We start from the raw sequence: 25,975 nt of genomic DNA, 5'->3' as shown, positions 1-25,975 counted from the left end.
TGATGGACACCTTGGTTGCTTTCATATCTTAGTTATTGTAAATAATGTTGAAGTAAACATAGGGGTGCATATATCTCTTTGAATTAATGATTTTGCTTTCTTAGGATTAGATTCCCAGAGGTAGAATTGCTGGGTGTATGGTATTTCTATTTGTAGTTTTTTGAGAAACATCCATACTGTTTTCTATAGTGGCTTTAACCAATTTGCAATTCCAGCCGCAGTGTATGAGGGTTTCCTTTCCTCTATATCCTTGCCACACTTGTTATTTCTAGTCTTTTGGATAGTAGTCATTCTGAGTAGTGTGATGTGATATCTCTTTGTAGTTTAGATTTGCATTTCCCTGATTAGTGATGTTGAGCATCTTTTCATGTGTCTGTTGGCCATCTGTAGGGAAAAACACCTTTGGAAAAATGTCTGTTCAGTCCTCTGGCCATTTTTTAATTGGATTATTCTTTTGGTTTAAGTTGTGTAATTCTTTACATATTTTGGATGTTAGTGCCTTCCTTATCAGAATCATCATTTGCAAATATATTCTCCCATACAGTAGGTTGCTGTTTCATTTTATTGGTTTCCTTTGCTGTGCAGAAGCTTTTTAGTTTGATGTAGTACTACCTGTTTATTTTTGCTTTTGTTTCCCTTGCCTGGGAGACATATCCAGAAAAAAATTTCTAATATTGATGTTCAAGAGTTTACTGCCTGGGTTTTCTTCTAGTAGTTTTGTGGTTTAGGTCTTATATTTAGTTATTTAATTCATTTTGAGTTTATTTTAGTGTATGGTAGAAGACAATGATCCAGTTTCATTCTTTTGCTTGTAGCTGTACAGTTTTCCCAGAATCATTTATCGAAGAGACTCTCTTTGCTCTATTGTATAGTCTTGTCTTCTTTGTCATATATTAATTGACCATACAGGTGTGTGTTTATTTCTGGGCTCTCTATTCTCTTCCATGGGTCCCTGTATCTGTTCTTGTGCCAGTACCATACTGTTTTGATTACTGTAGCTTTGTAGTACATTTTGAAATCTGGGTGTATGACTCCAGCCTTGTTTTTTTCTCAAGACTGCTTAGGCTATCTAGGTCATTTCTGGTTCCATACAGATATTAGGATTATTTGTTCTAGTTCATTGAAAATTACTATAGGTATTTTGATAGGGATTACACTGAATCTGTAGATTGGTTGGGCAGGATGGCCTAATAATATTAATTCTTCCTATCCATGAACATGGAATAGTTTTTCACTTATTTGTGTTGTCTTCAATTTCTTTCGTAAATGTTTTATAGTTATAGAGTACAGGTCTCTCACCTCCTTGGTTAGTTTTATTCCTAGGTATTCTTTTTGATGCAGTTACAAGTAGAATTGTTTTCTCTTTCTACTAGTTCACTGTTGGTATATAGAAGTGCAGCAGATGTCTGTGCATTGATTTTGTATCTGACATTGCCAAATCCAGTTATTAGTTCTAATAGTTTTTTTGTGGAATCTTTAGGCTCTTCTGTATATAGTATATTGTCTGCAAATAGTGATAATTTTACTTCTCCCCTTTTTCCCCCTTGTCTGATTGTCTTGGTTAGGACTTCTAGGACTATGTTGAATAAAGTGGTGAGAGTGGGCATCATGTCTTGTTCTTAATCTTAGAGGAAAAGCTTTTAGCTTTTCATTATTGAGTATATTAGCTGTGGGTTTGTCATATGTGGCCTTTATCATGTTGAGATATGCCCTTTATACTCACTTTGTTGAGAGTTTTTATCATGAATGGATGTTGAACTTTGTCAGATGCTTTATCAGCATCTATTGAGATGATCATATGGTTCTTATACCTCCTTTATTTAATGTGGTATATCATACTGATTTATTTGCGGTTACTGAACCATTCTCGCATCCCTGGAATAAATCCTACCTAGCTATTGTAAATGATCTTTTAAATATGTTTTTGAATTTGGTCTGCTAAAATTTTGTTGAGGATTTTTGCATTTATGTTCATCGGGGTATTGGTCTGTACTTTTCATTTTTTTCTTTTTTTCTTTTTTCTTTTGGTATCATTAATCTACAATTACATGAAGGACATTATGTTTACTAGGCTCCCCCCTTCACCAAGTCCCCCCCAACATCCCCATTCACAGTCACTGTCCATCAACATAGTAAGATGCTGTAAAATCACTACTTGTCACCAAGTTCACAGTCACTGTCCTTCAACATAGTAAGATGCTGTAAAATCACTACTTGTCTTCTCTGTGTTGCACAGCCCTCCCCGCGCCCACCAACACTATACATGCTAATCGTAATGCCCCCTTTCTTTTCTTCCCGCCCTTATCCCTCCCTTCCCACCTGTCCTCCCCAGTCCCTTTCCCTTTGGTAACTATTAGTCATTCTTGGGTTCTGTGCTTCTGCTGCTGTTTTGTTCCTTCAGTTTTCTCTTGTTCTTATACTCCACATATGAGTGAAATCATTTGGTGCTTGTCTTTCTCCACCTGGCTTATTTCACTGAGCATAATACCCTCTAGCTCCATCCATGTTGTTGCAAATGGTAGGATTTGTTTTTTTCTTACGGCTGAGTAATATTCCATTGTGTATATGTACCACATCTTCTTTATCCATTCATCTACTGATGGACATTTAAGTTGCTTCCATATCTTGGCTATTGTAAATAGTGCAGCGATAAACATAGGGGTGCATCTGTCTTTTTCAAACTGGAGTGCTGCATTCTTAGGGTAAATTCCTAGAAGTGGAATTCCTGGGTCAAATGGTATTTCTATTTTGAGCATTCTGAGGAACCTCCATACTGCTTTCCATAATGGTTGAACTAATTTACATTCCCACCAGCAGTGTAGGAGGGTTCCCTTTTCCCCACAACCTCGCCAACATTTGTTGTTGTTTGTCTTTTGGATGGTAGTCATCCTTACTGGTGTGAGATGATATCTCATTGTGGTTTTAATTTGCATTTCTCAGATGACAAGCGATGTGGAGCATCTTTTCATGTGTCTGTTGGCCATCTGAATTTCTTCTTTAGAGAACTGTCTATTCAGCTCCTCTGCCCATTTTTAATTGGATTATTTGCTTTTTGTTTGTTGAGGTGTGTGAGCGCTTTATATATTTTGGATGTCAACCCTTTATCAGATCTGTCATTTTCGAATATATTCTCCCATACTGTAGGATACCTTTTTGTTCTATTGATGGTGTCCTTTGCTGTACAGAAGCCTTTTGCATTTGTTTCCCTTGCCCGGGGAGATATGTTCAAGAAGAGGTCACTCATGTTTATGTCTAAGAGATTTTTGCCTATGTTTTTTTCTAAGAGTTTTATGGTTTCATGACTTACATTCAAGTCTTTGATCCATTTCAAATTTACTTTTGTGTATGGGGTTAGACAGTGATCCAGTTTCATTATCTTACATGTAGCTGTCCAGTTTTGCCAGCACCATCTGTTGAAGAGACTGTGATTTCCCCATTGTATGTCCATGGCCCCCTTTATCGAATATTAGTTGACCATATATGTTTGGGTTACTGTTTGGAGTCTCTATTCTGTTCCATTGGTCTGTGGCTCTGTTCTTGTGCCAGTACCATATTGTCTTGATTACTGTGGCTTTGTAGTAGAGCTTGAAGTTGGGGAGTGAGATCTGTCCCACTTTATTCTTCCTTCTCAGGATTGCTTTAGCTATTCGGGGTCTTTGGTGTTTCCATATGAATTTTTGAACTATTTGTTCCAGTTCATTGAAGAAAGCTGTTGATAATTTGATAGGGATTGCATCATATCTGTATATTGCTTTGGGCAGGATGGCCATTTTGAAGATATTAATTCTTCCTAGCCATGAGCATGGGATGAGTTTCCATTTGTTAGTGACCTCTTTAATTTCTCTTAAGAGTGTCTTATAGTTTTCAGGGTATAGAACTTTCACTTCCTTGGTTAGGTTTATTCCTAGGTATTTTATTCTTTTTGATGCATTGTGAATGGAATTGTCTTCCTGATTTCTCTTTCTATTAGTTTATTTTTATTGTATAGGAAAGCCACAGATTACTGTGTGTTAATTTTGTATCCTGCAACTTTGCTGAATTCCGATATTAGCTCCAGTAGTTTTAGAGTGGAGTCTTTGGGTTTTTTTTTTTTTTTCTGAGGGAGCATCTCTCATATTTATTGATCAAATGGTTGTTAACAACAATAAAATTCTGTATAGGGGAGTCAATGCTCAATGCACAATCATTAATCCATCTCAAGCCTAATTCTTGTCAGTCTCCAATCTTCTGAACCATAATGAACAAGTTCTTACATGGTGAACAAATTCTTACATAGTGAATAAGTTCTTACATGGTGAACAGTACAAGGGCAGTCATCACAGAAACTTTCAGTTTTGATCATGCATTATAAACTATAAACAATCAGGTCAAATATGAATATTCGTTAGATTTTTATACTTGATTTATATCTGGATCCCACATTTCTCCCTTTATTATTATTATTACTATTATTATTTTTTAAATAAAATGCTGAAGTGGTAGGTAGATGCAAGATAAAGGTAGAAAACATAGTTTAGTGTTGTAAGAGAGCAATTTTAGATGATCAGGTGTGTGCCTGTAGACTAAGTGTTAATGCGAGCTAGACAAGGGCAATAAAACATCCACAGATGCAGAAGCTTTCTCTCAAAACAGGGGGTGTGAGGTTCTAAGCCTCACCACTGTTGATCCCCAATTTCTCACCTGATGGCCCCCCTGCGACTGTGCCTGTCTTAGGTTGTTCCTCCCTTGAGGAATCTTACCCGTCCGTCTCTGGCTAACCAGTCATCTACTGGGGCCATACAGGGAGATGTAAAGTTGGTAAGTGAGAGAGAAGCCATATTGTTTGAAAAGGTTAGCTTTTTACTTCTTTGCAGATTTATGCCCTGTGGCTTCTGTGCCCAGCATTTGTCTTGAGGTATCTTTACCACTTGGAGGAATTTTGATACTCGGTAAATTCGATATGAGGCATGAATTCTATTTAAGGGTTGTAATTATGAAGGAAGAAGAAAAGCTATAGAGGTAGCAGACGGAAGAAAACATGGGAGGACTGATTATTTCTTTGACATATCTTCTTGTAGAGAAACCTAAGCATGTATAGGTTTTAAATTACTAACTAAATTGTGCACACACATTAACATAATATGAATACAGTTACATAACCAAAGCAGATCTATAACTACCAGCCATCTCCAATGAAGCCAAGAAAACCAGTTAGGCACCCTAGGCATTTGTGAAAATTTGTCTATGATATGATAGATAGTGTCCAACTGTACTTGAACAGTCTGAGAGAAATCAGACAAATTAAAACAACCCATTCCTGGGAACTGTTCACATCCCATGTGTTCTTTTAACCGTAGATAGTCTGTAGTCGTAAGATTTTGGAGCGCTACAACTTGCACTTCTCCTAATTCTTGGTTGAGTTCCAACAGTATAGATCCAGTCAAATTTGTTGTTTCACTGTATGCACAGGCCAGCTTGGATATCTCCTTCTTCATTCCAATGGCAAGTCCAGGAACCGGTGGGATGGATGCAGCTACAACTGCAGCATCGCCTGGATCTGTGTTGAGGTTTTTTGATGATCATCTTCTGGTATGACTCTTCTAGAGAGTGCTGATGTTGGAAGTTCTTCTTCATGTCGTTCATTTTCTGCTTAGCCAAATTAGGCTTTGATCCTCTCTATAAACACAAACAGACCCTTTGCCCACACTTTGATATGCCCTTTTATCATTGTGTAGAACTCATTGGAGGTCACCACACAGGAACTGCTTTTTTTTTTTTTTAAGAGAAAGGAATATTATCAGAAAAGTGTACCTTCATAGCCGATCATCTGACACCCTTTAAGTGATCAAAATTAAGGATATTTAAAACATGAATTAATTGTTGATTTACAGTTACTTTTATCCTATCAAGGAGTAATCCCCCTTTTCTTTCTTTCTTTCTTTTTTAATCTTTAGTCTACACTTACACGAAGAATATTATGTTTACTAGGCTCTCCCCTATACCAGGTCCCCCCTATAAACCACTTTACAGTCACTGTCCATCAGCATAGCAAAATGTTGTAGAATCACTGCTTGTCTTCTCTGTGTTGTACAGCCCTCCCCTTTCTCCTCCTCCCCCATGCATGCTAATCTTAATATCCCCTTTCTTCTCCCCCCACCCCTTATCCCTCCCTGCCCACCCATCCTCCCCAGTTCCTTTCCCTTTGGTACCTGTTAGTCCATTTTTGGGTTCTGTAATTCCGCTGCTGTTTTGTTCCTTCAGTTTTTCCTTTGTTCTTATACTCCACAGATGAGTGAAATCATTTGGTATTTGTCTTTCTCCGCTTGGCTTATTTCACTGAGCATAATACCCTCCAGCTCCATCCATGTTGCTGCAAATGGTAGGATTTGCCCTCTTCTTATGGCTGAGTAGTATTCCATTGTGTATATGTACCACATCTTCTTTATCCATTCATCTACCGATGGACATTTAGGTTGCTTCCAATTCTTGGCTATTGTAAATAGTGCTGCGATAAACATAGGGGTGCATCTGTCTTTCTCAAACTTGATTGCTGCGTTCTTAGGGTAAATTCCTAGGAGTGGAATTCCTGGGTCAAATGGTAGGTCTGTTTTGAGCATTTCGATGAATCTCCATACTGCTTTCCACAATGGTTGAACTAATTTACATTCCCACCAGCAGTGTAGGAAGGTTCCCCTTTCTCCACAGCCTCGCCAACATTTGTTGTTGTTTTGGATGACAGCCATCCTTACTGGTGTGAGGTGATATCTCATTGTAGTTTTAATTTGCATTTCTCAGATAATTAGCGATGTGGAGCATCTTTTCATGTGTCTGTTGGCCACCTGTATTTCTTTTTTGGAGAACTGTCTGTTCAGTTCCTCTGCCCATTTTTTAATTGGGTTATTTGTTTTTGTTTGTTGAGGCGTGTGAGCTCTTTATATATTCTGGACGTCAAGCCTTTATCGGATGTGTCATTTTCAAATATATTCTCCCATACTGTAGGGTTCCTTTTTGTTCTATTGATGGTGTCTTTTGCTGTACAGAAGCTTTTCAGCTTAATGTAGTCCCACTTGCTCATTTTTGCTGTTGTTTTCCTTGCATGGGGAGATATGTTCAAGAAGAGGTCACTCATGTTTATGTCTAAAAGGTTTTTGCCTATGTTTTTTTCTAAGAGTTTTATGGTTTCATGACTTACATTCAGGTCTTTGATCCATTTTGAATTTACTTTTGTGTATGGGGTTAGACAATGGTCCAGTTTCATTCTCCTACATGTAGCTGTCCAGTTTTGCTAGCAACATCTGTTGAAGCTACTGTCATTTCGCCTTTGTATGTCCATGGCTCCTTTATCAAATATTAATTGACCATATATGTTTGATTTAATGTCTGGAGTCTCTAATCTGTTCCACTGGTCTGTGGCTCTGTTCATGTGCCAGTACCAAATTGTCTTGATTAGTATGGCTTTGTAGTAGAGCTTGAAGTTGGGGAGTGAGATCCACCCCCCCTTACTTTATTCTTCTTTCTCAGGATTGCTTTGGCTATTTGGGGTCTTTGGTGTTTCTATATGAATTTTTGAATTATTTGTTCCAATTCATTGAAGAATGTTGCTGGTAATTTGATAGGGATTGCATCAAATCTGTATATTGCTTTGGGCAGGATGGCCATTTTGATGAGATTAGTTCTTCCTAGCCATGAGCATGGGATGAGTTTCCATTTGTTAGTGACCTCTTTAATTTCTCTTAAGAGTGACTTGTAGTTTTCAGGGTATAGGTCTATCACTTCTTTGGTTAGGTTTATTCCTAGATATTTTATTCTTTTTTGACACAATTGTGAATGGAATTGTTTTCCTGATTTCTCTTTCTATTGGTTCATTGTTAGTGTATAGGAAGGCTACAGATTTCTGTGTGTTAATTTTGTATCCTGCAACTTTGCTGTATTCTGATATCAGTTCTAGTAGTTTTGGAGTGGAGTCTTTAGGGTTTTTTATGTACAATATCATATCATCTGCAAATAGTGACAGTTTAAGTTCTTCTTTACCAACCTGGATTCCTTGTATTTCTTTGTTTTGTCTGATTGCCGTGGCTAGGCCCTCCAGTACTATGTTAAATAACAGTGGGGAGAGTGGGCATCCCTGTCTAGTTCCCGATCTCAGAGGAAAAGCTTTCAGCTTCTCACTGTTCAGTATAATGTTGGCTGTGGGTTTATCATATATGGCCTTTATTATGTTGAGGTGCTTGCCCTCTATTCCCATTTTGCTGAGAGTTTTTATCATGAATGGATGTTGAATTTTGTCAAATGCTTTTTCAGCATCTATAGAGATGATCATGTGGTTTTTGTCTTTCTTTTTGTTGATGTGGTGGATGATGTTGATGTATTTTCGAATGTTGTACCATCCTTGCATCCCTGGGATGAACCCCACTTGGTTATGGTGTATGATCCTTTTGATATGCTGTTGAATTCTGTTTGCTAATATTTTATTGAGTATTTTTGCATCTACATTCATCAGGGATATTGGTCTGTAATTTTCTTTTTTGGTGGGCTCTTAGCCTGGTTTTGTTATTAGGGTGATGTTGGCTTCATGGAATGAGTTTGGAAGTATTCCCTCCTCTTCTATTTTTTAGAAAACTTTAAGGAGAATGGGTATTATGTCTTCTCTGTATGTCTGATAAAAATCCGTGGTAAATTCATCTGGCCCGGGGTTTTGTTCTTTGGTAATTTTTTTATTACCTTTTCAATTTCGTTGCTCGTAATTGGTCTGTTTAGATTTTCTGTTTCATTCTGGGTCAGTCTTGGAAAGTTGTATTTTTGTAGGAAGTTGTCCATTTCTCCTAGGTTTCCCAGCTTGTAGCGTATAGGTTTTCACAATAGTCTCTAATAATTCTTTGTATTTCTGTAGGGTCCATCGTGATTTTCCTTTTCTCGTTTCTGATTCTTTTGATTTGTGTGAACTCTCTTTTCCTCTTAGTAAGTCTGGCTAGAGGCTTATCTATTTTGTTTATTTTCTCGAAGAACCAGCTCTTGGTTTCATTGATTTTGGCTATTGTTTTATTCTTCTCAATTTTATTTATTTCTTCTCAGATCTTTATTATGTCCCTCCTTCTGCTGACCTTAGGCTTCTTTTGTTCTTCTTTTTCCAATTTCGATAATTGTGACATGAGACCATTCATTTCGGATTGTTCTTCCTTCTTTAAATGTGCCTGGATTGCTATATACTTTCCTGTTAAGACTGTTTTTGCTGCATCCCACAGTAGTTGCAGCTTTGTGTTGTTGTCGTTTGTTTCCATATATTGCTAGATCTCCATTTTGATTTGGTCATCGATCCATTGATTATTTAGGAGCATGTTGTTAAGCCTCCATGTGTTTGTGGGCCTTTTTGCTTTCTTTGTACAGTTTATTTCTGGTTTTATGCCTTTGTGGTCTGAAAAGTTAGTTGGTAGGATTTCAATATTTTGGAATTTACTGAGGCTCTTTTTGTGGCCTAGTATGTGGTCTCTTCTGGAGAATGTTCCATGTACACTTGAGAAGAATGTGTATCCTGTTGCTTTTGGGTGTAGAGTTCTGTAGATGTCTATTAGGTCCATCTGTTCTAGTGTTTTATTCAGTGCCTCTGTGTCCTTACTTATTTTCTGTCTGGTGGATCTGTCCTTTGGAGTGAGTGGTGTGTTGAAGTCTCCCAGTATCAATGCATTGCATTCTATTTCCTCGTTTAATTCTGTTCGTATTTGTTTCACATATACTCCTGTATTGGTGCTCCTGTATTGGGTGCGTATATATTTATAATGGTTATGTCCTCTTGTTGGACTGAGCCCTTTATCATTATGTAATGTCCTTCTTTATCTTTTGTTACTTTCTTTATTTTGAAGTCTATTTTGTCTGATACTAGTATTGCAACACCTGCTTTTTTCTCTCTGTAGTTTGAATGAAATATCTTTTTTCATCCCTTGACTTTAAGTCTGTGCATGTCTCTGGGTTTGAGGTGAGTCTCTTGTAAGCAGCATGTGGATGGGTCTTGCTTTTTTATCCATTCTGTAAATGTAAATGGTGCATTCAGTCCATTTACATTCAGGGTGATTATTGAAAGGTATGTACTTATTGCCATTGCAGGCTTTAAGTTTGTGGTTACCAAAGGTTCAAGATTAGCTTCTTTACTATCTTACTGTCTAACTTATCTCGCTTGTTGAGCTATTATAAACACAGTCTGATGATTCTTTGTTTCTCTCCCTTCTTATTCCTCCTCCTCCCTTCTTCATATGTTGGGTGTTTTGTTCTGTGCTCTTTTTAGGAGTGCTCCCATCTAGAGCAGTCCCTGTAAGATGCCCTGTAGAGGTAGTTTGTGGGAGGCAAATTCCCTCAACTTTTGCTTGTCTGGGAATTGTTTGATCCCTTCTTCATATTTCAATGATAATTGTGCTGGATACAGTAATCTTGGTTCGAGGCCCTTCTGTTTCATTGCATTAAGTATATCATGCCATTCTCTTCTGGCCTGTAGGGCCAGAATTCTGTTGAGAATTCTGATGATAGCCTGATGGGTTTTCCTTTGTAGGTGACCTTTTTTTTCTCTCTGGCTGCCTTTAATACTTTGTCCTTGTCTTTGATCTTTGCCATTTTAATTATTATGTGTCTTGGTGTTGCCGTCCTTGGATCCCTTGTCATGGGAGTTCTGTGTACCTCTGTGGTCTGAGAGGCCATTTCCTCCCCTAGTTTGGGGAAGTTTTCAGCCATTATTTTTTCAAAGGCACTTTCTATCCTTTTTTCTCTCTCTTCTTCTTCTGGTACCCCTATAATGCGGATATTGTTCCGTTTTGATTGGTCACTCAGTTCTCTCAAAATTCTTTCATTCCTGGAGATCCTTTTATCTCTCTCTGCATCAGCTTCTCTGCGTTCCTGTTCTCTGTTTTCTAGTCCATTAATGGTCTCTTGCATCTCGTCCATTCTGTTTTTATGTCCTTCCAGAGCTTGTTTTATTTCTGTATTCTCCCTCCTTAGTTCTTGCATATTTCTCTGCAAGTCCATCAGCATGGTTATGACTTTTGTTTTGAATTCTTTTTCAGCAAGACTGGTTAAATCTATATCCCCGGGTTCCTTTTCAGGGGAGGATGTAGCAGATGTCGAGGCTGTCTGGGTTAATCTTGTCTGGATCAAATTTTTTTGCCTTTTCATATTGATAGGTGCAGTGGTGAGCTATTGGCTTTCTGTCAGCTGGGAGAGCTAAGGCTTTCCACTTGCTCCTGGCCTCTTTATTGGGATAACTGTGACCCCTAGTGGCTTGTGTTGAGCAATTGCGTGTAGACTGGGTCTCTGTATCTTGCCCCGCCAATGTGGAGGAAGCTCCCTTGCTGTGGGCATGGCCAGCCTCAGTCTGCTGCTTTGCTATGGCGGGGCCCTGGAGGGGTAATGGACCGGGGGCTGTTTGGCTGTTTACCTCTGTGAGGGGTCTCAGAGCTGTTGCCTAGGGGGTTAGTGTGCCCAGAGTTCCCTGGAATTTCCAGCTGCTGGACTGTGACCCAGAATGCTTCCGTCCAGCTGTGGCATCCCTGTCCCTTTAAGATGTTCAAAAAGCACTCGCTTTTCTTTGTCACAGGGGTGCCGGCTTCGGGACCTGCTCAAAGATCTTGCTGGCCTGTTTCCCTAGTATCCAGGACCCCACACATGCACTGTGTCTGTGCTCCGGTGCAGATGGCTAGGGCTGGGTGATTAGTAGTCCTGGGCTCCCTCTCCCTCCCCACTCCAACTCCTCTCCTCCTGCCGGGAGCTGGGGTGAGGGGTGCTCGGGTCCTGCTGGGCCGTGGCTTGCATCTTATCCCTTTCACCAGGCACTCGGTTCTCGCAGGTGTGAATGTAGTTTGACTGTTGTCCTGTGTCTTCTGGTCTCTCTTTTAGTATTAGTTGTATTTGTTGTATTTTCAAAAATATATGTTTTTGGGAGGAGATTCCCACTGTCCTACTCATGCCGCCATCTTGGCTCCTCGCCTCTGTACTTTTCTTTGTATTATCCTTGTCTGGTTTTGCTACCTGGGTGATGCTGGCCTGATAAAGTGAATTTGGAAACTTTTCTTCATCTTCAGTTTTTTGGAATAGTCTGAGTAGTCAAGTTACTATCTCTTTTTTATGTGTTTGATAGAATTCACCTGTGAGTCATCTAGACCTGGAATTTTGTTTGTTGGTAGGATTTTTTTTTAATAACATCATTGATACACAATCTTATGAAGGTTTCACATGAGCAAGATTGTAGTATCAGCATTCATCCACATTATCAAGTCTCCCCACCCCCACACCCCATTGCCATCACTATCCATTAGTATAGTAAGATGCTATAGAGTCATTACTTGTCTTCTCCATACTATACTACCTTCCCCGTGACCTACCTATATTACATGTGCTAATCGTAATGCCCCTCAATCCCCTTCTCCATCCCTTCCCACCCACCTTCTCCCACCCCTTGCCTTTAGGTGACCACTAGTCCCTTCTTGGAGTCTGTGAGTCTGCTGCCGTTTTGTTCCTTCAGTTTTCTTTCATTGTTATACTCCACAAGTGAGTGAAATCATTTGGCACTTGTCTTTCTCCACCTGGCTTATTTCACTGAGCATAATACCCTGTAGCTCCATTCATGTTGTTGCAAATAGTAGGATTTGTTTTCTTCTTATGGCTGAATAATATTCCATTGTGTATATGTACCACATCTTCTTTATCCATTCATCTACTGAGGGACACTTAGGTTGCTTCTATATCTTGGATAGTGTAAATAGTGCTGCAGTAAACATAGGGGTGTATATGTCTTTTTGAATCTGAGAAGTTGTTTTCTTTGAGTAAATTTCTAGGAGTGGAACTCCTGGGTCAAATTGTATTTCTATTTTTAGTTTTTTGAGGAACCTCCATATTGCTTTTAACAATGGTTAAACTAATTCACATTCCCACCAACAGTGTAGCAGGGTTCCCCTTTCTCCGCATCCTCACCAGCATTTGTTGTTCCCTGTCTTTTGGATGTTGGTCATCCTAAGTGGTGTGAGGCTATACTTCATTGTGGTTTTAATTTCCCTGGTAATTAGCAGTGTGGAGCATCTTTTCATGTGCCTGTTGGCCATCTGAATTTCTTCTTTGGAGAAGTGTCTATTCAAATCCTTCACCCTTTTTTTAATTGTTGGTAGCTTTTTGATTAGTGATTTGATTCCATTACTAGTAATTGTTCAAAATTTTTATTTCTTCCTGGTTCAGTTTTAGAAGATCGTATGTTTCTAGGAATTTATCCATTTCTGCTAAGTTGTCCAATTTGTTGGAATATTTTTTATACTAATCATTTGTAGTTTTGTGGTGTTGGTTAACTTCTCATTAATTTCTGATTTTATTTGAGTTCTAATTTTTTTCTTGATGACTCTAAAGGCTAATCAATTTTGTTTGTCTTTTCAAAGAACCAGCTCATAACTTTTGTTGATTATTTGTATTCTTTCTTAGTCTCTATTTCATTTATTTCAGTTTTGATCTTTGTTGATTCCTTTTTTCTACTAACTTTGGGCTTTGTTTGTTCTTTTTCTAGTCCTTTAAGTATCAGGTTAGATTGATTATTTGAAGTGTTTCTTCTTGCATTTTCATGTACGCTCGTATTGCTATAAACTCTTAAGAGTCCTTTTCCTGCATCCCAAAGACTTTGAGCCATTGTATTTCTATCATCATTCTCCAAGTATTTTTTGACTTCTTTGGTTTTTATTTTGATGACCCATTGGTTTTTCAGTAGCATGCTGTTCAACTTCTGGGTATTTGTGCTTTTTCCATTTTTTTCTTGTAATTAATTTCCAATTTCATACCATTATGTTTAGAAAAGTTACTGAATATGATTTTAGTCTTCCTAAATTTAGTGAGACTTACTTTGTGGCCTAACTTGAACTATTCTGTATAATGTTTCATGTGCACTTGAAAAGAATGTATTCTGCTGTTTCTCTATGTAATATTCTGTATATTAACTGTTAATTCCATTTGATCTGATATGGCATTCAAATTCACTGTTTCCTTTTTGATTTCCAGTTTAATTGATCTATTCATTGATGTAAGTGGGGTATTAAAGTCCTCTACTATGATTGTATGACTGTCCATCCCTCCCTTTATGTCTGTTAATATTTGCTTTATATATTTATGTGATCCTCTGTTGGGTGCATAAATATGTAAAATTCTTATATTTTTTTCTGGATTGTGCCCTTAATCATTTTATAATGTCCTTCTTTGTCTCTTTTACAGCCTTTGTTTTAAAGTCTATATTATCTGATACAAGTATTGCCAGTTCAGCTTTATATTTTTTTCCATTACTATTTGTATGGAATCTCTTTTACTATCTCTTCAGTTTCAGACTGTGTGTGTCTTTAGGTCTGAAGTGAGTTTCTTGTAGGCAGCAAGTAGATGGGACTTAATTTTTATCCATTCTGTCACATTACATCTTTTGATAGGAGCATTTAGTCAGTTACATTTAAAATAGTTACTGATTGTTATGCAGTTACTGCCATTTTGTTAAATGTTTCCTTGTTGTTTTTATTATTTTTTGATCCTTTCTTATTCTCTTGTTCTCCCTTTGTGCATTATGAGTTTTTTAGTATTATGTTTGTATTCCCTTCTCCTAGTTCGTTGTGTATCCATTATAAGTTTTTCATTTGTGGTTACCATGGGGCTCTTATGTGACATCATACATGAATAGCAATCTGTAGGGAGGTGCTTAAGATGGCGGCATGAGTAGGGCAGTGGAAATCTCCTCCCAAAACCATATATATTTTGAAAAATATAGAAAATACAACTATTCCTAAAAGAGAGGCCAGAAGATGCAGTACAACAACCAGGCTACATCTACATCTGTGAGAACTCAGCATCTCATGAAAAGGGTAAGATACAAAGCTGTGACCCGGTGGGACCCAAGCACTATCCTGAACCCCAGCTCACAGGCAGGAGGAAAAGAATCAGAGTGGGGAGGGAGTGGAAGCACAGGGCTGCTAAATAACCAGCCCTAGTAATCAGTACCGGGAGCACAGACACACATCACATGGTGTACTGGATATTAGAGAAACAGAAAAGTAAAATCTGAGATGGAGACTGTGAGGGAGTCCCCACAGCTGGCTCCACTGGGACAAAAGAAAAGTGGGTGCTTTAAAAGTCTTAAAGGAACAAGGATTTAACAGGTGGACAAAATTGTCCCGGCACACTCAGCCCAGCAGGCTGGGAACCTTAAGGAACTTCAGGCGCTCTAACCCCCTGGGTGGCAATGCATCTCTGAAGCCCTCAGAGCAATAAGCAGCATGCTGTTATTCCCCCCCCCAACCCATTGGTACTGCAAGCAAACCGGCTGACCCGCCATTGCTGTGGACCAGCCAGGGAGCAGCTCCGCCCACAGCAACCACACAGAGTCTTCTCCCAGTGCGAAGCTAACTGGGCTAGACCCAGAGGCTGCTGCCAGCATGCAGCTGCCTAGCACAGGCAGAGAAAGCTGGGGCAAAGTCCGAAGGCTCGAAAGGGTGCCATTCATGCAGGAGAACACACACCGTGCACCTGTGACCCCTGGCAGTGCCCTAGGCCATCCCAAGGGCCACCCCGCCCATGGCAGCTCAGGTGATTAACTCAGAGACTGCTCCCATTGTGCGGTTAACTGGCACAAGCAGTGGAGAAGGGCAAGGCGACCAGCAAGCAGGAAGGGACTTTGTTCTCCCAGCCAACATATGTGCCACTTGCCGGTGATCACTTCTATTGCCATGAAAATTCAGAAGAACCTGGTTCAGTCCAAAATCACTCAAATAATGCCAGAGAGAGGGCCTAGCAACATAGATTTAACCAATCTTCCTGAAAAAGAATTCAAAATAAAAGTCATAACCATGCTGATGGACCTGCAGAGAAATATGCAAGAGCTAAAGGATGAAGTCCAGAGGGAGATAACAATAACAGAAATGAAACAATTAATAGAAGGACTTAAGAGTAGGCTGGATGAGGTGCAAGAGACTGTTAATGGAATAGAAATCAGAGGACAGGAATGCAGAGAAGCTGAGGCAGAGAGAGGTAAAAGGATCTCTAGGAATGAAAGAATATTAAGAGAACTAGGTGACCAATCCAAATGGTACAGTGTTCACACAATATGGGTACCAGAAGAAGAAGAGAGAATAAAAAGGGATAGAAAGTGTCTTTAAAGAAGTAATTGATGTAAACTTCCCCAACCTGGGGAAGGAAATAATCTCTCAGACAATGGAAGTCCACAGATCTCTGAACACAAGGGACCCTAGGAGGACAACACCAAGACACATATATTTAAAATGGCAAAGATCAAAGACAAGGACAGGGTGGGTATTAAAGGCAGCCAGAGAGAGAAAAAAGATCACCTACAAAGGAAAACCCATCAGGCTGTCATCAGACTTCTCAACCTTACAGGCTAGAAGAGAATGGTATGATGTATTTAAGGCAATGAAACAGAAGGGCCTTGACCAAGAATACTGTATCCAGCAAGACTATCATTTAAATTTGAAGGAGGGATTAAACAATTTCCAGATAAGCAAAAGTTGAGGGAATTTGCCTGCCACAAACCACCTCTACAGGATATTTTAAAGGAACTGCTCTAGATGCAACTACTCCTAAGGTTAAATAGATGTCAGCAGAGAAAGTAAAATCACAGTAAAGAAAGCAGACCAACCAAATACTAACTAAAGGAAAAAAAGTAAAATCAGCTATCCACAAAGGCAGTCAAGGGAAACACGAAAGAGTACAGAATAAAACAGCTAACATGTAAAGAGTGAAGGAGGAAGAATAAGAAGGGAGAGATAGAAAGAATCATCAGACTGTGTTTACAATTGCATAATAAGTGAGTTAGAGTTTGATGATTAGATAGTAAAGAAGCTACCCTTGAACCTTTGGTAACCACGAATCCCAAGCCTGCAATGGCAATAAGTACATATCTATTGATAATCACCCTAAATGTAAATGGACTGAATGTACCAATCAAAAGACACAGAGTAACAGAATGGGTAAAAAAGCAAGACCTATCTATATGCTTTTTACAAGACACTCAGCTCAAACCCAGAGACATACACAGACTGAAAGTGAAGGGATGGAAAAAGATATTTCATACGAACAATGGGGAGAAAAATGCAGGTGTTGCAGTTCTTGTATCAGACAAAATAGACTTCAAAATAAAGCAAAGAAAGTAATGAGATAAAAAAGGACATTACATAATAATAAAGGGGTCAATCCAACAAGAGGATATAATGATTATAAATATCTGTGCACCCAACACAGGAGCACTGACATATGTGAAACAAATACTAACAGAATTAAAGGAGGAAATAAAATGCAATGCATTCATTTTAGGAGACTTCAACACACCACTCACTCCAAAGGACAGATCAATGAGACAGAAAATAAGTAAGAATACAGAGGCACTGAAAAACACACTAGAACAGATGGACCTAATAGACATCTACAGAACTCCACACCCAAAAGCAACAGGATACACATTCTTCTCAAGTGCACATGGAACATTTTCCAGAATAGACCACATACTAGGCCACAAAAAAAGCCTCAGTAAATTCAAAAACACTGAAATTCTACCAACCAGGTTCTCAGATCACAAAGATATAAAAATAGAAATAAATTATACAAAGAAAACAAAAAAGCTCACAAACACATGGAGGCATAACAACATGCTCCTAAATAACCAATGGATAATGACAAAATAAAAACAGATCAAGCAATATATGGAGACAAATGAAAACAACAGCACAAAGCCCCAACTTCTGTGGGATGCAGCAAAGGCAGTTCTAAGCGGAAAGTATATAGCAATCCAGACCTATTTAAAGAAGGAAGAACAATCCCACATGAATAGTCTAAAAGTCACAATTATTGAAACTGGAAAAAGAAGAGCAAATGAGGCCGAAAGTCAGCAGAAGGAGGGACATAATAAAGATCAGAGAAAAAATAAAATTGGGAAGAATAAACAATAGAAAAAAATCAATGAAACCAAGAACTAGTTCTTTGATAAAATAAACAAAATAGATAAACCCCTAGCCAGACTTATTAAGAGAAAAAGAGAATCTACACACATAAATAGAATCAGAAATGAGAAAGGAAAAATCACGACGGACCCACAGAAATACAAAGAATCATTAGAGAATACTATGAAAATCTATATGCTAACAAACTGGATAACCTAGAAGAAATGGACATCTTTCTAGAAAAATGCAACCTTCCAAGACTGACAAGGAAGAAACAGAAAATCTAAACAGATTACCAGCAACAAAATTGAAGTGGTAATCAAAAAACTACCCAAGAACAAAACCCCCATACGAGACGGATTCACCGTTGAAGTTTATCATACATTTAGAGAAGACATAATACCCATTCTCCTTAAAGATTTCCAAAAAATAGAAGAGGAGGGAATGCTTCCAAACTCATTCTATGAAGCCAGCATCACCCTAATACCAAAACTAGGCAAAGACCCCTCCAAAAAAGAAAATTACAGACCAATATCTCTGATGAACATAGATGCAAAAATACTCAACAAAATATTGGCAAACTGAATTCAAAAATACATCAAAAGGATCATACACCATGACCAAGTGGGATTCATGTCAGGGATGCAAGGATGGTACAACATTCGAAAATCCATCAACATCATCCACCACATCAACAAAAAGGACAAAAACCACACGATCATCTCCATAGACACTGAAAAAGCATTCAACAAGATTCGACATCCATTCATAATAAAAACTCTCAACAAAATGGGAATAGAGGGCACGTACCTCAACATAATAAAGGCCATATATGATAAACCCACAGCCAACATCACACTTAACAGTGAGAAGCTGAAAGCTTTTCCTGTAAGATCGGGAACAAGACAGGGATGCCCACTCTCCCCACTGTTATTCAGCATAGTACTGGAGGTCCTAGCTATGGCAATCAAACAAAACAAAGAAATAAAAAGCATCCAGATTGGTAAGGAAGAAGTCAAACTGTCATTATTTATAGATGACATGATATTTTTCTACATAAAATATCCCAAACAATCCACTCCAAAACGACTACATCTAATAACTGAATTCAGCAATGGTGCAGGATATAAAATTAATACACAGAAATCTTTTGCATTCCTATACACTAACGATGACCTACCAGAAAGAGAAATTAGGAAAACAATTCCATTCACAATTGCATCAAAATGAATAAAATACCTAGTAATAAACCTCAGCAAGGAAGTGAAAGACCTATACCCTGAAAACTACAAGACACTGTTAAGGGAAATTTAAGAGGACACTAATAAATGGAAATTCATCCAGTGCTCTTGAGTAGGAAGCATTAATATTGTCAAAATGGCTATCCTGCCTAAAGCAATCTACATATTCAATGCAATCCCTATCAGAATAGCAGCAGCATTCTCCAATGAACTGTAACAAGTAGTTCTAAAATTCACATGGAACCACAAAAGACCCCGAATAGCCAACGCAATCCTGAGAAGAAAGAATAAAGCAGGGGGGATCTTGCTTCCCAACTTCAAGCTCTACTACAAAGAAACAGTAATCAAGATAATTTGGTAGTGGCACAATAACAGACCCACAGACCAGTGGAACAGAATGGAGAGTCCAGATATTAACCCAAACATATATGGTCAATTAATATATGGTAAAGGAGCCATGCATATGCAATGGGGAAATGGTAGCCTCTTCAACAGCTGGTGTTGGCAAAACTGGACAGCTGCATGTAAGAGAATGAAACTGGATCACTGTCTAATTCCATACACAAAAGTACATTAGAAGTGGATCAAAGACCTGAATGACAGTCATGAAACCATAAGACTCTTAGAAAAAAGCATTGGCAAAAATCTTTTGGACGTAAACATGAGCAACTTCTTCATGAACATATCTCACCGGGCAAGGGAAACAAAATAAAAAATGAACAAGTGGGATTGTATCAAGCTCAAAAGCTTCTGTACAGCAAAGGACACCATCAATAGCACAAAAGGCAACCTTCAGTATAGGAGAATATAGTCATAAATGACATATCCAATAAAGGTTTAACATACAAAATATATAAAGAGCTCATGCACCTCAAGAAAGAAAAAGCAAATAATCTAATTAAAAAATGAGCAGAGGATCTGAACAGACACTTCTCCAAAGAAGAAATAAAAATCAGAGATGCAGAAAAAAATGCAAGAGCAATGGGATGAGATGCAGAGAAAAATGCAAGAGCAGATGGCCAACAGGCACATGAAAAAATGCTCCACATTGCTCATCGTCAGACAAATGCAAGTTAAATGGCCAACATTCAAAAGGCAAACAACAGCAAATCTTGGTGAGAATGTTGAGAAAGGAGAACCCTCTTACACGTCTGGTGGAAATGTACATTAGTTCACCCATTGTGGAATGCAGTATGGAGGTTCCTCAGAAACCTCAAAATAGAAATACCATTTGACCCAGGAATTCCACACAAAATTGAGAAGAATAAAACAATAGCAAAAATCAACGAAACCAAGAGCTGGTTCTTTGAGAAAATAAACAAAATAGATAAGCCTCTAGCCCAACTTATTAAGAGAAAAAGAGAGTCAACACAAATCAACATAATCAGAAATGAGAATGGAAAAATCACGACAGACTCCACAGAAATACAAAGAATTATTAAAGACTACTATGAAAACCTATATGCCAACAAGCTGGAAAACCTAGAAGAAATGGACAACTTCCTAGAAAAATACAACCTCCCAAGACTGACCAAGGAAGAAACACAAAAGTTAAACAAACCAATTACAAGCAAAGAAATTGAAACAGTAATCAAAAAACTACCCAAGAACAAAACCCCGGGGCCGGACGGATTTACCTCGGAATTTTATCAGACACACAGAGAAGACATAATACCCATTCTCCTTAAAGTGTTCCACAAAATAGAAGAAGAGGGAATACTCCCAAACTCATTCTATGAAGCCAACATCACCCTAATACCAAAACCAGGAAAAGACCCCACCAAAAAAGAAAATTACAGACCAATATCCCTGATGAATGTAGATGCAAAAATACTCAATAAAATATTAGCAAACAGAATTCAACAGTATATCAAAAGGATCATACACCATGACCAAGTGGGGTTCATCCCAGGGATGCAAGGATGGTACAACATTCGAAAATCCATCAACATCATCCACCACATCAACAAAAAGAAAGACAAAAACCACATGATCATCTCCATAGATGCTGAAAAAGCATTTGACAAAATTCAACATCCATTCATGATAAAAACTCTCAGCAAAATGGGCATAGAGGGCAAGTACCTCAACATAATAAAGGCCATATATGATAAACCCACAGCCAGCATTATACTGAACAGCGAGAAGCTGAAAGCATTTCCTCTGAGATCGGGAACCAGACAGGGATGCCCACTCTCCCCACTGTTATTTAACATAGTACTGGAGGTCCTAGCCACGGCAATCAGACAAAACAAAGAAATACAAGGAATCCAGATTGGTAAAGAAGAAGTTAAACTGTCACTATTTGCAGATGATATGATACTGTACATAAAAAACCCTAAAGACTCCACTCCAAAACTACTAGAACTGATATCGGAATACAGCAAAGTTGCAGGATACAAAATCAACACACAGAAATCTGTAGCTTTCCTATACACTAACAACGAATCAATAGAAAGAGAAATCAGGAAAACAATTCCATTCACCATTGCATCAAAAAGAATAAAATACCTAGGAATAAACCTAACCAAGGAAGTGAAAGACTTATACTCTGAAAACTACAAGTCACTCTTAAGAGAAATTAAAGGGGACACTAATAAATGGAAACTCATCCCATGCTCATGGCTAGGAAGAATTAATATCGTCAAAATGGCCATCCTGCCGAAAGCAATATACAAATTTGATGCAATCCCTCTCAAATTACCAGCAACATTCTTCAATGAATTGGAACAAATAATTCAAAAATTCATATGGAAACACCAAACACCCCGAGAGTCCAGATATTAACCCAAACATATATGGTCAATTAATATATGGTAAAGGAGCCATGCATATGCAATGGGGAAATGGTAGCCTCTTCAACAGCTGGTGTTGGCAAAACTGGACAGCTGCATGTAAGAGAATGAAACTGGATCACTGTCTAATTCCATACACAAAAGTACATTAGAAGTGGATCAAAGACCTGAATGACAGTCATGAAACCATAAGACTCTTAGAAAAAAGCATTGGCAAAAATCTTTTGGACGTAAACATGAGCAACTTCTTCATGAACATATCTCACCGGGCAAGGGAAACAAAATAAAAAATGAACAAGTGGGATTGTATCAAGCTCAAAAGCTTCTGTACAGCAAAGGACACCATCAATAGCACAAAACGCAACCTTCAGTATAGGAGAATGCAGTATAAAGGAGGTCATCCTCAGAAATCTAATTAAAAAATGAGCAGAGGATCTGAACAGACACTTCTCCAAAGAAGAAATTCAGATGGCCAACAGGCACATGAAAAAATGCTCCACATTGCTCATCGTCAGACAAATGCAAGTTAAATGGCCAACATTCAAAAGGCAAACAACAGCAAATCTTGGTGAGAATGTTGAGAAAGGAGAACCCTCTTACACGTCTGGTGGAAATGTACATTAGTTCACCCATTGTGGAAAGCAGTATGGAGGTTCCTCAGAAACCTCAAAATAGAAATACCATTTGACCCAGGAATTCCACTCCTAGGAATTTATGCTAAGAATGCAGCAGCCCAGTTTGAAAAAAACATATGCACCCCTATGTTTATCGCAGCACTATTTACAATAGCCAAGAAATGGAAGCAACCTAAATGTCCATCAGTAGATGAATGGATAAAGAAGATGTGGTACATATACACAATGGAATACTATTCAGCCATAAGAAAGAAACAAATCCTACCATTTGCAACAACATGGATGGAGCTTAGAGGGTATTATGCTCAGTGAAATAAGCCAGGCAGAGAAAGACAAAATGATTTCACTCATCTGTGGAGTCTAAGAACAAAGCAAAAACTGAAGGAACAAAACAGCGGGAACCTCACAGAACCCAAGAATGGACTAACAGTTACCAAAGGGAAAGGGACTGGGGAAGATGGGTGGAAATGGTGGGATAAGAGGGAAAAAAGGGGCATTACAATTAGCATGCATATTGTAGGGGGCGTGCACGGTGAAGGCAGTACAACACAGAGAAGAGAAGTAGTAACTCTGTAGCATCTTACTATGCTGATGGACAATGACGGTAAGGGGTATGTGATGGGGACTTAATAATGGGGGGAGTCTAGTAACCATAATGTTGCTCATGTAATTGTACTGTTACGATACCAAAAAAAAAAAAAGGAATCTGTGGTAAGTTGATGGTCATTTAAGTTCAAACACCTTCTAACAACACTACATTTGCTACTCCCTCTCTTTTGTTTTATGTATATGTTGCCTTTATATGCCCTTTTTATATAGTGATACCCATTGAGTAATTTTTAAATGTAATTGATTAAAATACTTTGGTCTTTCTTGACTTCATACTAGCTTTAATCTACTGAAACATATAAATTGATCTACCATGTTTGATGTAAGCTTGCTTTTGTCATTGAAATTTTCACTGTAGTATTTTTCTTGCTTCTGGTTAGTGTATTTTCTTTTCTTCCTAAAGAAGACCTTTTAACATTTGTAAGGTCAACTTAGCTGTTATGATCTCATTTAACTTACATTTATCTGTGAAGCTCTTTATCTCCCCTTCCCTTCTGAATGATAATCTTGCTAGGTAACATATGCCTGATTAGAGATTTTTCTCTTTCTATACTTTGAATGTATCATGCCACTCCCTCTGGTCTGTAGAGTTTCTGCTGAAAAATCAGCTAGTAGCCTTATGGTGTTTCCGTTGTAGGTAATTTGCTGCTTTTCTCTTGCTGTTTTTTATGATCCTGTCTTTGTTTTTGATCTGACATTTTAATTATGATGTGTCTTGGCATGGATCTCCTTGAGTTTGTCTTCTTTGGGTCTCCATCTGCTTCCTGGACCTGGATGTCTGTTTCCTTTTGTAGATAAGCAAAGTTTTCAACTATTATTTCTTCAGGTAAGTTTTCTATTCCTTTCTCTCTCTCTTCTTCTGGGACTTCTGTAGTGAATGTTTGGACATTTGATATTGTCCCCAACCTCCCATAACCTATCCTCATTTACTTTTTTCTTTTCTTTTCTTACTGCTGTTCTGCTTCAGTACTTTCCATTATTCTGTCTTCTAGATCACTGATCTATTCTTTTGCATCCTCTCATCTGCTGTTGATTCCCTCTAGTATATTTTTCATTTTGTTTTTCATCTCTAATTGGTTCTGTTTTTTATTTTCTGTCTCCTTGTAGAGGTTCTCACTGAGTTTCTACACTCTTCTCTCAAGTCTTTATCTTCATTAATAAACTCTTTATCTGGTAGATTGGTTAACTTTTCCATTTACTTCTTTATCTGAATTTTTGTCATGTTCTTTTGTTCTTTTGTTTTAAGCATATTCCTCTGTCAACTCATTTTGTTTGACATTTTGTCCCTGATTCTATGAATTAGTAGAAAGGGCTACCTCTCCTAGTCTTGAAAGATTGACCATATTTAGAATATGTCCTCTAGGTAGACTGTCTGTGCCTGATAGTTTTGGCAGGCTGGCTGGAGGCCTAGTGTGTGTGAGCCAGGGATGTCCTGGTGTCCGGGCTCTCAGGCTGTGGTTTGAGAGGGACACAGTTGGAAGGATTCCTAAGTGGATACTGACAGAGTCCATGCTGGCGCGGAGGGAGTGAGCCCTGGCATGGCCTCCAGGAAAGCCCTACTTCTGCAGTTGCTGGCTGTGTGCCCACAGTGCAGCAGAGACTCAGAAATGCTCTTAAGGGGTGAGCAGTGACTGGTTCTGCACCCACCTTTGCAGTCCTAGGCCCAGGCATGGCTCAGGGAAGCTCTGCCCCAACAGCTGCTGGCTCCGGGTCTAAGTCTGCTGTGTAGCATGGCTCAGTTGTACATCAACAGCCAGCTCCAGGGAAGTCCAACCTCTATAGCTACTGGGTCACTGTCCACAGTGCCATGGTGACCAGGATGTGCTCTCCAGGGTGAGACAACTAGCTGTGTTCCCTCAGGGCAGCTGCAGCCTGATGCCTCTGGGTGTGGGCCAGGTCTGGGTAGCCACCTAGACTAAGTGTGAAGTCAGTACGTGCTCCCTCCCCAGCTGTGCTCCCTGTGTTACTATTAATGTGGGGAAAGAAAGCAAACAGTGGTACTTGCCAGAGAGAGCTCCAGCTATTCTCCCACCAAATGATAGGTGCTTTAGTTCTAGAATTGGGTTTTTTCACTTACAGTCTAGATGTATTTTAAAGTGTGGCTTTTTTTTTTCTCCTATACCTGAGGGCATTTTAAAGTGTGGCTTTTTTTTTTCTCCTATACCTGAGGGCAGGGAATCTGTCCAGGTTCCTCAGTGACACCCCCCACCCCCCGACCCCCACTGTTGTGGGGGTGGGTTTCCTGCTATTACAGTGTCTCTGTCTCCCCTGTGATCTGTTTTATCTCCGGTTATGCAGAAAGTGCTCATTCAGACCTGTTATTCTTCAGGATGCATGGCTCAGTGTGAAGGTGTTCACGTGGGTTCAAGTTCTTGCTGCACCTCCCTTTTCCCAGATGTCCTACTGTTGTCCTTTTTTCTCCTTTTTACTATCTCTTAACCATTCTCTCTCCTTTTGTCAGTTGTTCTCCCTCAAATATTTTAACCTGATATTATTCAAAGCAATTTACTTGTTGTGTGGGAAGTGGTCTTATGGTCAAAGAACTGGCAGTCTCATAGTAGATGTGCTATAAGTAACCAGTTATAAATATATGTGCTACAGAGGAAATACAAGATCAAAGTAATAATTGCCATAGGAATGGTACAGAAAAAGGGTTAATGATTTCAGAGGAGAAAGTGATTGCTACAGCTAGAGAGAAGGGCAAGGAGGCCTTGCCTGATTGCTTTTTAGTTGGAAGAAGTTTTTTTCCTCTGGCAGCTATAATCCCTTTTGAACCTTTC

General features: G+C 38.8%; 1 protein-coding gene across 4 annotated transcripts in view; it reads left to right on the top strand.

Moving 5' to 3' along the window:
• PCNX1 (pecanex 1) overlaps window positions 1-25,975 on the top strand; it is a 288,523-nt gene that overhangs the window by 82,704 nt on the left and 179,844 nt on the right. For 2 of the 4 annotated variants that reach the window (XM_073242202.1, XM_073242203.1), the window contains exon 5: window positions 5,449-5,568. The exons of the other annotated variants lie outside the window; for them this stretch is intronic. In XM_073242202.1, coding sequence (XP_073098303.1) covers window positions 5,449-5,568 — 120 coding nt within the window. The remainder of the gene's footprint in view (window positions 1-5,448; window positions 5,569-25,975) is intronic. 4 annotated transcript variants of the gene reach the window in all.

The sequence above is a fragment of the Manis javanica genome, chromosome 8 (assembly GCF_040802235.1).
Source record: "Manis javanica isolate MJ-LG chromosome 8, MJ_LKY, whole genome shotgun sequence".
Classification (NCBI taxonomy): Eukaryota; Metazoa; Chordata; class Mammalia; order Pholidota; family Manidae; genus Manis; species Manis javanica.
The sequence above is the reverse complement of the archived record's forward strand: the minus strand, read 5'-3'. Positions and strand labels throughout refer to the sequence as shown.